Source organism: Bubalus kerabau, chromosome 10, assembly GCF_029407905.1.
Source record: "Bubalus kerabau isolate K-KA32 ecotype Philippines breed swamp buffalo chromosome 10, PCC_UOA_SB_1v2, whole genome shotgun sequence".
NCBI lineage: Eukaryota > Metazoa > Chordata > Mammalia > Artiodactyla > Bovidae > Bubalus > Bubalus kerabau.
The window spans coordinates 41,490,418-41,506,730 of record NC_073633.1 but is presented as its reverse complement, the minus strand read 5'-3'; the positions used below and the strand labels follow the sequence as shown (position 1 = coordinate 41,506,730).

General features: G+C 39.4%; 1 protein-coding gene across 5 annotated transcripts in view; it reads left to right on the top strand.

Annotated features, from left to right (window-relative positions):
- The window catches only part of INO80 (INO80 complex ATPase subunit), a 122,731-nt gene that overhangs the window by 67,226 nt on the left and 39,192 nt on the right, over positions 1-16,313 (top strand). For 4 of the 5 annotated variants that reach the window (XM_055537411.1, XM_055537408.1, XM_055537409.1 and 1 more), the window contains exons 25-26: positions 11,562-11,702; positions 14,647-14,700. In XM_055537411.1, coding sequence (XP_055393386.1) covers positions 11,562-11,702; positions 14,647-14,700 — 195 coding nt within the window. The remainder of the gene's footprint in view (positions 1-11,561; positions 11,703-14,646; positions 14,701-16,313) is intronic. The other variant, XM_055537412.1, reaches the window with a different exon arrangement.

Genomic DNA, 16,313 nt, shown 5'->3' with positions numbered 1-16,313 from the left:
AGTTACTCTGACATGTAGTTTATGATCAACTACTACTGATGACTGTTTTAGTCTATTTTGGCATGTACCTGTTATATTCCTTCTATTCAAAAATCATATAAATAAAGTTAAGTAATTTTGAAAAAAGAAATAACAAAAAACCTGATTCAAACCTGAGCAGATAGTTTATTATGGAAACTCTCCCCTAAGAGTGGCTTTGCTAGAATATGCCTCTCACCACTGTCATGCTGCTTCTCACACTGATTTCTCCAAACCAAGTTTTTCTTATTCAAGAAATATTTTTTTAGAGAACATGACATTGCCTATTTTGCAAGAAGAGTAGAGAAGGACATTTTGAATACTTAATTCTTTAAAACAGATTTCCAAAGTTTATTAGTTAAGAGTATAGAGTAAAAGCTAAAACTTAGGATGCATGACATTTTAGTGTACATACATATATGAAAAACACACTTCCTCTAATCCTGCCAGTTTACAGTTTTTTTACAAAAAAAGAGTCTTTTTTTGGGGTGGGGGGAAGGTAACTTGTCAAGTACGGACAACAGTGGTGAGACTTAAGTCTAATAATTATCTGTCTTGATGATGTTTGGATTTGTAGATAGGATTTAAATACAAGGTCTTGGGTTCCTTTTATTTATTTGTGGCTGCAGCAGGTCTTAGTTGTCAAATGTGGGATCTATCGTTGTGGCACATGGACTTCTCTCTGGTTGTGGCATGAGGGCGTAGTTGCCCCACAGCATGTGGGATCTTAGTTCCCCGACCAGGGATCAAGCCTGTCCCCTACATTGAAAGGTGGATTCTTCACCACCACCAGGAAAGTCCCCTGTCTTGAATTCTTTTTGTCGTTAGTGTGTGATAAATTCATCATGTATGTGCTTTGTGCCTTTTCCTGATGTGACTTGTTTGTTGTCATTGAGATCTACAAAAAAATTCTGGCTTTATTAATACAATTTACAGATTGTCTGAAAGATCCTTTACTTATACAGGGATGCTACTACTGTGGAATCAGAGAGAAAAATTTTATTTTCACAGGAAGCAAATTTATAACTGTGCTTACTAGTTTGAGCGTATATCCTGAAAATATACCTTGAAAGGTATTTGCTGTCATTCCTGTGGTGAATTAGGACTTCAGGAAGGACAAGAAAAGTCTTGAAAGATTAGAAAAAGACTGACATATAATTGTGGGTCGTTAAAGCTTGAGAGGGCAGGAAGTACCCTAGTTAATGATTAGAGAGTTAAAATTTTTTTCTAATGATATTAATTAATAACCATTTGAATTCATGAACCTAGAAGTAGCTAAGTTGATCCTGAAGATATGACTGTTTGCTTTCCATTAGTAGATAACAGGCCCAGGTGATTAGAGAAACAGGAAGAAATAATAGGTATAATATATTAAAAATCTTAGCCTTTCTCTTGTTGCCTTGGCTATCCTAGAGATATTAACATACATATAGGAAAGTGCACAAGTCGTGTGACAGTGCCTTGTCTGCTCATTCTAGTCCTTGTATGTGATAGTATCTCACTGTGGCTTTAAATTACATTTCTCTTGTGAAGAATGATATTGAAGACCTTTTCTGACGCTCATTGGCCATTTGGATAACCTCCTTGGTGAAATGCTTCTTCAAGACACTTGCTTATTTTTCTTTGTTCTACCTATTACTTACTTTTTCACTCTCAGTACTATCTTCTGTTGAATCGTTAGCATTTTTTGTATCTTGTGAAAGAAATCTTTGTCTTTATTGAGGTCGTGAAGATTATTCTGTTTTTCTCCAAAAATTTTTTTGATTTACTGTTCAAATCTATAAGAAACTGTGTTTTTAGTGTATGTTATGGGTTGTCATTTTTTTTTTTTTTTACTTATCATAGATATCCATATCCATTTGACCTAACTTATTTTGTTGAAAAGCCCATCCTTGTTGCACTACAGCTTCACTTTTGTCACACAGGCGGCTGTATATGTGTAGGCCTGTTTCTCATCATGTTCTGTTCCATTAGTCCATTAGTCTGTCCTTGACCAGTACCAGTTATCTTAATAATTCTTACTCCATGATAAGACTTGAAACTGGTAGCACAGGTCCTCTGTCTTTGGTTTTCTTCAGTATTGCCTTTACTGTTCTTGGCCCTTTGCATTTTTATGTAAATTTAGAATCAGCTCATCTGTCTTAGTGTAAACTCTTTCCAGCAATACTACTAGCCTCATGTGTCTTGATTATGCCCCCCTGTTACTAAAACATTTTTATCCAGTACCTGTGTATTATTTCATTTAAAATGATATACAAATAACATATTAATATTATTTACATTGTGAAGCTTGCTGTAATTTCTCTGGAGACCATTGACCTAGACAGCAAAAGATGCCTAATTGAGTAAGAAATGTTAATAGAGGAGAGAACTGTTTACAGGAGAAAGTACTCCTTTTTTTGTTTCCCACACTTCACCCTTTCTCTCCTGCTGTTTTCACTTGCTTGATCCCAAGGGCCAATGAGATTGAGCATTCGAATGGATCCATTATTCGTATGTGTATCAGAAGAGCTTGTTGATTGAAAGAATCTCCAGGGGTGAAATGTGATCTTGGCTTAAGGTTGGGTTTTTCTAATGCTCCTTCAGAGTAGTCTTCCCCCAATGGCAGTCTACTCCTAGAGAGAGAAAGTACTGTAATTAATGTGGTTTTTGAACCTGTCACGCATCAGTGCCTGTTGTGGGCGAGGTGTGTTAACAATCATAGTCTCTATTTTCTAGTTTGAAAAATCATTCATGCATATAGTAAAAAGACATGCACAAAATTAAAAGGAATTTAGAAATAAAAAATGAGTCAAGATCAGCGTTGAAGACATAATTACACTGCCAGAATAATAGTAGATGACTAGTGGTAAAGTTCAGGATGGAAGATCACTTTAGGTTAAAATGGACAAAAAAAACTCTTTTATAGAAATGGTATTGTTTAAAATTGGATCTTGAGTGGTAGGGACCTGGATAGGAGGAGGAATATTCCAAGTTAAAGATTTGAGCCAAAATAAAGAGCAGTGGTGAGAAAAAAGGCTGGATAAGTAAGTCACCTTTCTTCCAAAGGAATCTTTGAATGCCAGTCTATTGGGATGGAGATGTTAAACCAGGAGTTTCAACCTTTTTGGCTCACCTTCTCCAGTAGATGCTACAGTTGTAATCCTGGGGGGGATAAAGTTTTGGTGGCTACTATCAAGCTTTGGGAAGGAATAATCTGGTAGTTGGTTTTAGGAAGGCTGTTAAATCACTCGTCATTACAGCTCATCAGTGGAGATCTCTGCCACTGGTATTTGATGACTAACCTTAAGATTATGACAACAGGAAAGATTGGACATGGGGATCTGTGATGAGGAGAGTATTAAACTAAAGTTCCAGGTGAACACTTAAGAGTGAGATTAGGAGCTCTTTGATATTATGAGTGCAGGTAGAATAGAGAAGGCCCAGGTGCAGGGATTTACAAGGAGAGAGATTCTGCTTAGGAAGTGGGTAATGAAGTATGACAATTAGAAAGAATAGGAACACCTTGCAGGAGAGTCTGTTAGATTAAAGCTGAGGTTTGTAAGAGAAAGGAGACTCAGATTTGAAGATGAAAAAGGAAGAAGGCAGTTAAAAGGGAAATCAAACATATAAGAAAGATTGATAAAGGATGCAAAAGTGATTAACTATGCTTTTTACATGGTAGAGAACCAGTGTTCAGGTAGGCACTCTTTAATTAATAGAAAGCTACTTCTCAAACACAAAGAATATTTTACAAGATCCTGAAAGACTGAAACCAAGCTGAACATTTAACAAAAAATGCTATTAAATAATTCTGCCATTTTTGGTGGACTTCCCTGTCGGTCCAGTGGTTATGACTCTGTCTTCCAGTGGAGGGGGTGAATCCCTGGTTGCAGAACTACGATCCACATGCCAAGTGGCGTAGCCAAAGGAAAAAAATAGCTCAGTTCTGTCTTTTTTTTTTTTTTTTTTGGCTGTGCCAGGTCATAGTTGCAGCAGTCGGGATCTTCGATCTTTGTTGCAGGTGTGGGATCCTCAGGTGCAGCATGTGAACTCTTTGCTGTGCATGTGGGATCTAGCGGAGAAGGCGATGGCACCCCACTCCAGTACTCTTGCCTGGAAAATCCCATGGACGGAGGAGCCTGGTAGCCTGCAGTCCATGGGGTCGCTAAGAGTTGGGCACGGCTGAGCGACTACACTTTCACTTTTCAGTTTCATGCATTGGAGAAGGAAATGGCAACCACTCCAGTATTCTTGCCTGGAGAATCCCAGGGACAGGGGAGCCTGGTGGGCTGCCATCTGTGGGGTCACACAGAGTCGGACATGACTGAAGCGACTTAGCAGCAGCAGCAGCAGCAGCGGGATCTAGTTCCCTGACCGGAGATTGAACTCAGGCCCCCTGCATTGGGAGCTCAGAGTCTTAGCCACTGGACCACAAGGATTTTTTTTTTTCCCTTTGAAATTTTGTATGTTTTCTTATTTGAGGGAATGTCCTCCAACTTAAAATTAGAAGTATAATCTTCCTCTCTATTTAAAATAAAATTTTCTGAAGAGTTCTAACTTCCCTTGGATGTTGGGAAATATGGGTGGCATTGGTAACTTGTTTGGTCATGCATTGAGTTTATTGCACATTGGTTATTTTTGCCATGCATTTGAGCTGAGATCTAGAGGCATCTCTTGGGAGTAAGAAATATACCAGCAGCTGCTGCTGCTGCTGCTAAGTCGTTTCAGTCGTGTCCGACTCTGTGCGACCCCATAGATGGCAGCCCACCAAGCTCCCTCGTCCCTGGGATTCTCCAGGCAAGAATACTGGAGTGGGTTGCCATTTATTTCTCCGATGCATGAAAGTGAAAAGTGAAAGTGAAGTCATTCAGTTGTGTCCGACTCTTAGCGACCCCATGGACTGCAGCCTACCAGGCTCCTCCATCCTTGGGGTTTTCCAGGCAAGAGTACTGGAGTAGGGTGCCATTGCCTTCTCCATATACCAGAAGAAGGAAGCTAATTTTTAGACATCTCAAAGACTAATTGCAAAAAGAGTGTCAATTGTGGATATTACCCTGTAGTATTAATAGTTATCTATACCTATAAAACTAATTACCCAAAAATGTAGCAGCATAAAATAGTGAACATTTTTAATATCTCATAGTTTCTGTTGGTCATAAACTTGGGAGCAGCTTAGGTAGGTGGTTCTGACTCAGAAAATCCTATGAAGTTGCAGTCAGGATATCAGCTACAGTTGCAGTTACCTGAAAGATTAACTGGAGCCATAGTGCCAGCTCACTTATATGCCTGGTATTTTGGTGCCTGCTTTGGCTGGAGGACTCAGTTCCTTAAAATGTGGACTTCTCCAAGGGGCTGCTTCAGTGTCCTCATGACATGGCAGCTGGCTTCCCCCAGAGTGAGTGATTCAGGAGAGAGAGTATGGAGGAGCCTCGGAGCCTTTTATATTAGTTACTTCATTACGAAGTTTGTTTTGGTATTCTCTGTTGTGAGATTTTGGCTTAGGCAATAGATGAGTTCTGACTGATACCATGAAAGTTCTTAAATTGGAAGGGATGTTGGCATCATCACTCCCTGCTCTCCATGTTACCTGTCTGTGCACAGTTTTGTTAGCCACAGCAAATGTCAGCTGGGGAAACCATTAATATAGTATAATATATTGCCATTTATCTTCAGCCCAAAATTCATTGGTCATAAGCCCTAGCTCTTTGTGAACAATTTTATCTTGCGTTTTCATTTGATTTGCCTACTTAGTTCTGATTATGTAACTTTGATTATTTGGAAACATAATGCTGTAGAGATGCTATTTCTCCAGCTCCTTTGTTTTGCTTTTGCTTTCTTTTGTGATACTGTGAAGTAGAGTGGCCTTGTTTTATATGTATAGTAAATGCAAATTTGTTTCAGTGTTTTGATGGGAAAACATGAATCCTGAGTCCATGTTCAAAATCAGTCTTAAAAGTAAAGTTGGGGATTATTCTCAGGCAAACCTGAGAGAAGAGACAAAGGGAAATGCTAAAATTGAAAGGGAGTACCAGGATACTTTATCTTGTACTATTCAAATAATAACTTTTTTATAATTTTTATTTTTGGCTGTACTGGGTCTTCATTGCTGTGCAGACTTTTCTTTAGTTGCAGAGAGTGGGGACTGACTGCTCTCTAGTTGAGGTGCATAGACTTCTTATTGCAGTGGCTTCTCTTGTTGCAGGACGCAGGCTCTAGGATGTCTGGACTTCAGTAGTTGTGGCTTCTAGGTTCTAGAGCACAGGCTCAGTAATTGTGGTGCACAGGCTTAGTAGCACCATGGCATTTGGGATCCTCCCAGATCAGGGGTCAAACCCTGTATCCTGTATTAACAGGCAGACTCTCCACCACTGAGCCACCAAGGAAGCCCTCAGATAATAACTCTGAATAAAATTCCTTTGGAGCTATCAGATTAACTTTGAGTTAATTTTTTCCATATTCACTTTTATCCTCGTGTTGCAGAAAACCCTTTATTTTGTTCTCTTCTGTGCCTTCGTATATTTTATGTTATAAATAGTGGCAGGTATTGTTCCAGCAGCCTGTCTCCTAAATACAGCTTCCTATCATCAGATCAAGGTGAACGTTTTCTTCTTATTCCTCTGAGGAGGAAGTTAATGAATGTTGACTTACCTACATATTGTCATCTTTTTCTTGATAGTCTGTCTATCTTTAAATCACATATTACCTAAGTTATATTCAGCAGTCTAATCCAATCCTCCCGTCTTTCTTGCCACTCGTGGATGTGAATGAATTTTAACAGTGGGAAGCTGTTTTTTTTCCCACTGAGTATACCTGTAAAACTCTTCTTACCCGGCAGTGAATGTTAAATTTGAATCCTGTGTTACAGAGTTCGAAGAAGTACCATTCTCATAATACTGGCTTTGGGGGGGCGATATACAAAAACATCAAGGAACTAAAAACTAGGCTAAGGACACAGATCAGATGACACTTTAGGAGTATTTTGAACAAAGTTAGGGCCTTTTAAAATCTCTTGCTTAACATAAGTGCTTTTCTGATCATCCTTTTCTTATGATGCTTGTGATACAGAAGCCACTAACCCTTATTGTTCTTTACCCTGCTTTACCGGTGATGAGTTCAAGAAGGAATAGTATTTAGCTCAAAACTTTTGTGAATTCATTCTCACATACCTCCCTCCCCAGTGTGAGCTCTCACTGGACCTCCTTTCTTGTACAGTTTTGCAAGGGTTAGAGTGCAAGTCTCATACACATGAATCTTTTTCTTTTTAATCTTATTTTGCTTTGAAGACTAAAGACAAAAACCAGAATCTGTAGGAAATATACCATTGAGTCATCTTTCGGGGAGGCAGAACAGATTTTATACTATATCCAGTTAAATAATATGTTAAAAATGGTAATTGGCAGAAAGGGTACAGCATCCATTTCATTTCCTATCCCAGTCTCTGAGAAACTGTTGTCATGGTAATGGTCTGCTTAGGTATTATATGAGTTAACTGGCTCACTACAACTCTAGTGAGCCAGCTAACTCATAGAAATTGAGAGCATTTCAGCTTTTGCAGTTTAAAATATACAGAAGAATCTAAACATAAAGAGTTGTTTTGGAAAAAGTGATGTGTGGTTTTTTTTTAAGTTTTAAACACTGTACTCTATTAAATACTTATAGAGCTTTGAATGGCTATTGATGAAGAATCTCCCAAACAGGAAGTTTCCAAAAACTCCTCTGCTAGATGTTAATTTGCAACTGCAGTATCTATATCATCATTTCCTGAAATCATGAGAGCTACCAGCACCCTTGTGGAAAGCTCTGGAAAACCATTGTTTTCAGAGTTTTTCTGTATTTCCATCTATGAAAATAGAATCCTTGTAATCTTAGCAATTGGTCTATAAACACTGTGCCCTTTTTTTAAAGTGAGACAGTTTCTCTATATCTGAGTTTGATGTGTTCTTTAAGAGCAAAAGCAGAAAATTAATTTCTAAGTAATGACCTAACATTAGCGTAAGTACTCTTTTTAATTCTAAATAGGACATGGAAAACAAAATATGGCCCCTTGTTAAGTGGGCAAATCTGTATCTGAGGGGAAAATACAGATAACAGTGTGTTCTCTGCTACACTGTGGCACAAAGTATGCCGCTGTGGGGCCTATCATACTGCTTTGTGATTTTCACTTGAGACTTGCATGGTGCCAGAAGACTAACGAAGCCTGCCCTCACTCGTGTGCATATTATGGTGCTGGCAGCAGGACACACAATTGCCGGTGCCTACGGAGTAATGAGATAGTCCAGGACATGAGGCAGGGACAGCAGAAGAGCAAAACCTGTGACCACTTTATTACCAAGTCACATCTCTCATTGTGTGGCGTTCTTTTTTTCTAATCTGTTTTAGGCCAAAATAGACTAAAAAAGTAATAAACCTTTTTTTCTGTACCACCCACCCACCCATATCCCACACAGTAGTGTCTAAGTTGTCCTTTATGTTCTTCTGTATTAAGCACTAAATTTTTCTGTATCTAGAAATACCTAGCCCTTCATGTCATTGTGTGAAGGAAATGAGGCAGTATGGTACCAAGGACCACCTGTACTGGGGAAGATGTAATAAAACCAATATTAAGAGAAAATAATCTAGAAAAGTATAGATGAGTGAAATGTACTAGGAGTAGTCAGGGTTTCTTAGAAGCTAAGGCTTGTGTGTGTTGAGCATTTTAAACTAGTGAATTATTTTTTAAATCTGGGATCAGCTGTAGATCACCTTGATTTAGTGACTCCAAATGAGAATCCCATCTTAACCTAGCTGAGATAAGACAAATGAACACATCCTAATTTAGAAATGACGACCCCAGAAATAAAATTATCATTAGGTTTTTTTCTAGAAAGGTATCTCAAGCAAAATAGTGTGTTTAAAAGACTCCCTATAGTGACTGTTGTATCCCTTTCTTATTAATAGGTACAGTGCTGAAGAGAATTGAAGGAAATAGTCATTCTTTTCATCTCTTACCTGTTGGATTTTGCCATTTAAGAATACTGAAAATGAGGTTGACTTTAAGAGATTCTTAACTGAGATACTGTTTAGATACTGGTCTTTAAAAGTTAGTAAAGAATTCAAAAGTCTTAAGGCCTGCCACTACTGCCATCTCAGCCACCTGGGTGGTGGTGGACACCGCAGCTAGCAGCCTTGAAATACTACAGATGAGCAGCAGTTGCTAGGCTTGTGTCATCTTCACCCGCAGAGGGGCAAGAATTGTTACTAATAGTCAGAAGTGAACTTCCAAAAAAAAACAAGAAAATTGGCTATATATACGTGTGTGTATATATATTCTTTTTTTTTTTTTAACCTTCAACTATGTGTCAGCAATAAGGGGTTTTTTTTTATAATTGATCCTAGCTTGTCAGTATTCAATATTGAAAGAACAGGGTGACACCTCGTCTGTTTATCTTCATAATGATCCTTGGGCATTCAGATGATAATGAAGATAAATACGTAGAAAGGTGGATAAACCTCAGTGCAGATGCTAGCCAACATAAAGAGAATACAAATATTATTGAAAAATGATATCAGAAGATTAACCTTATTTCCTGGTTAATAATTGGACCTCAACATCTGGAGAAAATTACCAAACCTGTCAAAGCTACATGAGTCCAACATCGTAATAAAGGGTTGTAAAGATTTCCGAACTGTGTGATTAGAAATCACTAAAGGCATCCCTGGAAGAAGCACACGCTGGAATCAAGATTGCCGGGAGAAATATCAATAACCTCAGATATGCAGATGACATCACCCTTATGGCGGAAAGTGAAGAGGTACTAAAAAGCCTCTTGATAAAGGTGAAAGAGGAGAGTGAAAAAGTTGGCTTAAAACTCAACATTCAGAAAACGAAGATCATGGCATGTGGTCCCATCACTTCATGGCAAGTAGATGGGGAAACAGTGGAAACAGTGTCAGATTTTATTTTGGGGGGCTCCAAAATCACTGCAGATGGTGACTGCAGCCATGAAATTAAAAGACACTTACTCCTTGGAAGAAAGTTATGACCAACCTAGATAGCACATTGAAAAGCAGAGATATTACTTTGCCAACAAAGGTCCGTCTAGTCAAGGCTATGGTTTTTCCATGGTGGTCATGTATGGATGTGAGAGTTGGACTGTGAAGAAAGCTGAGCGCCAAAGAATTGATGCTTTTGAACTGTGGTGTTGGAGAAGACTCTTGAGAGTCCCTTGGACTGCAAGGAGATCCAACCAGTCCATTCTGAAGGAGATCAGCCCTGGGATTTCTTTGGAAGGAATGATGCTAAAGCTGAAACTCCAGTACTTTGGCCACCTCATGCGAAGAGTTGACTCATTGGAAAAGACTCTGATGCTGGGAGGGATTGGGGGCAGGAGGAGAAGGGGACGACAGAGGATGAGATGGCTGGATGGCATCACCGACTCGATGGACGTGAGTTTGAGTGAACTCCGGGAGTTGGTGATGGACAGGGAGGCCTGGCGTGCTGCGATTCATGGGGTCGCAAAGAGCTGGACACGACTGAGCAACTGAACTGAACTGAAAGGCATCCCAGCAGTTTAAGCCTTTCAGTTTGTTCATGACTGTTATTTAGAAGATGCTGATTGCTTCTTTAAAGTAGATTATGATGCACCTGTCTTACTAGACACTTGAGGTGGAGTCTTTCAAACTGTGATCCTGAAGAACCCATGTACTTTAGGAGAAGGTATGTACAAAGAGGCTTTGAGGAGATTTGGTACTGGAATTACAAGTGTTATTCTCCTGCAGTGGGTCTTGGTTACTGTTCTTGCAGTTTTTTGTATTATCTTCATTCATATGGTTATTTGTTATGGTTATTTTTATACTGATTTGCCTTGAGAAACCAATAAGACAGATAAATGAAATAATCAAGAACGAAGATCCAAAGGTAAAGTGTCTAACACTGAACTGAAGAAGGAACTGCATCTACAATATACAGTACTCTAATCCCACTGACTGCTTCTTTGTATGTGAACATTCCATACTTAAAAAAATCTTTCATATGAATGACTGCAAACTGAAGCTTTAACATGAGCTTTAAGTCTCTTTAAAATGAATTCATACAGTAATGTATGTAAAGGATTTAATTTTTTAAATGGTAGTTAGAGAAACTAAAGAGACTGTTCCTTATTCCTGACCACTTGTATTGATGTCTCCAAATAAATAGAACATCTAACCTTGCTAGAACTATACTTCATTGTTAGTACACGCATGTAATACTAAACTCATCTGCCTAAATGAATTTGGGAGGAAATATTGTTGGTCATCGTTTTTAACTCAAAATATGGGTTTGTATCGACAGTTTTAACAATGAACCAATTTTTCCTTGAGATACACAAAATGTTGTTTTGTCTAATGAAAATTTTGCTGTAACTATTGATAATAAACAGTATTCACTTCCAGAAAAAGGTAGAATTAGAGATGACATTTACTTAAAGTACACTGATAAAAGCACATTTTGAAATTAGCATGAACCTTGACTGTGACTTTTTTTCGGTTTTGCTTACATTAAACAATTGTCAGTAGCACTAATTTGCATCTTTGTTTTGTAGTCTCTGGTTTTCAGCAGCCACTGTAAAGCAGTGAGTGGCTACTCAGACCAGGTCATCCATCAGCGGAGATCAGCTACCTCCTCGCTTCGTTGCTGCCTGCTCACTGAGCTGCCATCTTTTTTGTGTGTGGCCAGTCCACGAGTAAGTGCCGCAGTAGAGAAGCAATAAAATAGGTGGTGTTTAAAGAAATAAATGAGTTTTCAGGGGGTCCATGTCTTAACAAGAATGCTCAGTATTTAGAAAGAGGATCTGTGGTCCTAGCTTTCCTAAGACAGTATCCCTCACTTTGAATTGTGTTGGTTTGAGAACCGCTGTATGGCAGCTAGAAGTGGCTTCTTTCTCTGATGTTGCATCTGTGTAGTTCCTCTTATTTAGTCCGGGGTTCTAAACTGCCATGGGAGCAGGCCATCTGTCAGGTGGATTACCACCCAGTAGCAGGGACAGGGACAGTGGAATATTTGAAAAGGAGAGGGAGCCATTTGTCACCTGTGTTGAAGTTTTTGAAGGTTTTTCAGAGGCTGGGGCCAGATTGGGAGGGAGATTTGATCTGGCCTTATCGCCTTGGTATAGACTCCATATAACAAAGGGAAACCTAACACTCCAGCATCGAGAAACTTCTTAGCTTTCTTCAGCAGCCCTGCCTGGACTGTCCTTCACAAGTATGTTCCCTCTGAAAAGTGACTATTGTGCCATATCTTCCATTCAGTAGTTGTAGTCTTACTTGTAGATTGGGAGTAATTTCTATTGTGGCTTCAACTTTAAACAGCTGTTAGATCCTTCCTAATACCCTGTTTGTCAAAACAGGGCCCTCTGGTGATAGCTGACAGTGTCGCTGCAAAGGCTCTCCCGGAACACTGCAGCTGTTTACTTTGCTTACATCTTCCACTCTTTCATGTCTTTCTAATCAGAGCCAGGCAGAAGCTCTCTTAAAACAACAAAGAAGTACATGAAGGGAGAGGGGCAAAGTAAAGATGTGGCCAGACTGCTGTTAGAGCAAAAACTAGCTTCTGTTCTTCCAGCTTGTTTCCATTTGCTTTAAGGGGCAGCTTTCAGTTAGCCCAGGACACACTTAAGAGGTTGACTTTTCTTACCCTTCTGTGTTTTTATCTTGTTTTCACCACTTATCCTAGCAAGACTTCTGTTTTCACAGTTCCATTCAAAGAAGGTGTAGACTTTAAATCTTCTTTGTGATGTTTCTCTACCACCGTTTATATAAGCTTGCATCCTTACTCTATTATCAAAGGTCAGAATCTGGCATGAGGTCCAAAGAAAGATGACAGGTGGAAATGAGATGATAGTACTGAGGCCCGTTGATTTCTGCCTGCCTGAATTTCTTTGCTGATCCTATGCTATACAAACATGATTCTCTTCCCATGATCAACTTTGTTTGATTTATATTGGTTATCCAGAAAGTATTTGGGTTTTGTATGTACCCACTTCTTCCAAAGCATTCTTGGTATTTGAAGCTTAAATTGATGTAGGGAAAAGCACTTTTTCTAGGCAACATTTAAAGCCAAGTGCTTACATAGAACGCAGCCTTCAGGCTTCATAGTTGTGTAGTTGTTTCCTTTTTTCTTCTAATCTGTAATGTATACAAAGAGACCTATAAGAGGAAGTCTGGATTTTTGAGAGAGGGTTGTCAGGACATTTTTACTTCTCATATTCCCCATGTTTTATGGAGCCAATAAAGAGTGAACTGCCCTGGACTGTAATTGCATTTATGGACATAAAATTTTTCATTTATACCACTTGGAGCTCTGTAGCCAACCACTCTGAAGAATAACCCCACTTTCCTGACATATTTACACATAAAAATTCCCACTGTTCTACTTAAGTATTATTTCTGAGGAGGCTGAAGTCTGAACTATCATGTCTGGTACTGATATTTCCCTAAAAAACAGTAGTAACTTGAAGAAGACTATAATTGTGTAAAGGTGTGGGGGCAAGCAGGAAGCAAGAGAAAGCTTTTCTCATCTGGCTGAAGGGTTCCTCTCCAGCACCCTTGCCTTTTCTACCCCTCTCCCCATACTTGTTTGTAGAGTTTCTTCAGTAGCTTGTGCTAAATCTGAAATGGGAGTAATCACACCATAATTACAAGGACGGGAAGAAAAGTTTTTAACATGTCTGAATGTTTTATACATGTCTTCAGATCAGGCCTGGGGTGTGAGTAAGGCAATATTTCCTGAGAGATCTTAATTATATTGATTTCTAACCTATCTGTGATGGAGAGAAACTGATTTCCTTTGAAGCCTCAACCCTGGCCTTAAGTTAAGACAAATTAATTTCCATGGCACATGCTATGAAAACTTTAGGGTCAGTTCAGGAAGAACTGTGTCACTAAGGAAGGAATTATCATTAGCTGAGGAAATCGTTCTGCAAGGTTAATAAACTAAGACCCTGGGAATTCATCATACCAAAAAACTAAAGTGCTTGGAGCGGTCACGCTTCTTAGAGCTAGAGCAGGAATCTACATGTCCTCAGGAAGGACGCGCTGAATGCTTGAGGAGGCAGCCCCTAAAGATACTAGAGTTTAGAAAGTTAATGAAGCAACAACAGGGGTCAGCTCATGTGAGACGAAAGGGAGTGTGCATTTCCATTTGTGGGGAGGCAGGAATGGTATGTCATACTTCATCTCCCCTGCTTCTGAGCAGTTGGGAAGGCTGCTTGGGGTGGGCAGAATGGGTGGAGGTGGGCTGTTTAGGATACAGCTGACTTGGAAGGCATGATTTAAGTAGAAATGGACATGTTTGCCTCCTTTTGGACCTCGTGGGTTTACTGCTTATGTACTTAGAGCATGATATTCTGTGATTCTGTATATATCTTGATTCAGGGCTTCTGCCAAGTAAGCTTAACGAAACAGTAAAAAATATTTCACTATGAGCTGTGCCCTCGGAATCTCCTAGTTTTTAATCCTGAATTTGGAAGGCTGTCAGCAAAATGAAATTGAAAAACAGGAGAACATTTGAAACTTTAAAAAGTTGTTTTGTTTTTAAACTGTAAAAGAGTGACTAGAAATGAGTCCAGACAGGAAAAACATTCTTTCATGTGTCAACTGTTTTCGCCTTGTTCCTTTATGATTTTCTAGCTTTTGACTTTTCACCTCAAGAACATGGACCCAAAGTTTTTATATAATTCCAATGTAAGTTCTGCTTTTCTTAAAAAAAAAAAAAAAATAGCAAGGGAGAAGGGGGAGGAAGGAAAGGATTGGGAGTTTGGGATTAGCAGATGCAAATTATTTTATATGTAGGATGGATAAACAGCAAGGGCCAACTGTATAGCACAGGAGCTGTATTCAATATCCTGTGATAAACCATAATGGAAAAGAATATATATATATATGTATAACTGAGTCACTTTGCTATATATCAGAAATTAATACAACATTATAAATCAACTATACTTCAGTAAAATTTAAAGAAAATTAAAGTGGTCATCTTTGAGTGTAAAATTTTTAATCATCTGCTTTGTGTTTTCAGTCTTTATTTGCCTATGTTCAACTTTCATTGGGAAAAAATGAATAACTTGAAAGCAAGAGAACAAACTCCTTTTGGAGTGGGTAAATGTGATATGAGATTACCAAAACCTGTTCTTAGCACTGTCTATGTAAATTTATTTATGCCTGCGCCTGTCTAGGTTTGGGGGGTTTCCCTGGTAGCTCAGCTGGCAAAGAATCTGCCTGCAATGTGGGAGATCTGGGTTCGATCCCTAGTTTGGGAAGATCCCCTGGAGAAGGGAATGGTTACCCCCAACTCCAGTATTCTGGCCTGGAGAATTCCATGAACTGAATAGTCCATGGGATTGCAAAGAGTTGGACATAACCGAGCGACTTTCACTTCACACTTCTAGGTTTTGGAGTGCGGGGTCTCAGCCGGCTACCCAATGTAGTTTTGCATCTGGACCATAGATGGCACTGCTTCCTAGCAAACTCAGTTTAGCTTCATCTGCATGCCAGAGTAGTGTACTCTTTGGTAAATTGGTAAATGATGTTCTTTCTCCAGTTTTGGTATCCTCTGGTTTCCACCAGCACTTCCCTGATGGCTCAGATGGTAAAGAATCTGCCTGCAATGTGAGAGACCGGGGTTCAGTCCCTGGGTCAGGAAGATCCCCTGGAGAAGGGCATGGCAGCCCACTCTAGTATTCTTGCCTGGAGAATCCCATGGACAGAGGAACCTGGTGGGCTACGTTCCATAGGGTTGCAAAAAGTCGGATACGACTGAACAGCTAACACTAGTACTACTAGTTTCCAGCAGAAACCAGTGGCCCCATAGTTAGCTATCTGTATGTTTATCTGTTCCAAGGCAGTATTTCTCAAGGTTTGGCTTTGTTGTTGTTCAGTTGCTAAGTCGTGACTCTGCGACCCCATAAACTGCACCATGCCAGGCTTCCCTGTCCTTCACCATCTTCTGGAGTTTGCTCAGACACATGTCCATTGAGTCGGTGAATGCCATCCAACCATTTTGTCTTCCGTTGCCCTCTTCTCCTCCTGCCATGAACAGTATGAGATGCTTGGGTGCGTGTCAAAAACCTAGAACTAGTGACTCCTCCCTTAGACCTGGATCAAAATCTGCACATTAGATAAGCTCCCAAGAAGGTTCTTTTGATAACCATTGCCCTAAATATTGATGAGCATAAGAATAGAGAAGTTAGTAGCAAGGTAGATTTTCGTAAATGTTTAACTTCTAAGAAATAATAGAAACAATAATACTTTATAACTAGGTACAGTACTTTATGTTCTGATCTCTCCCAGCTCTC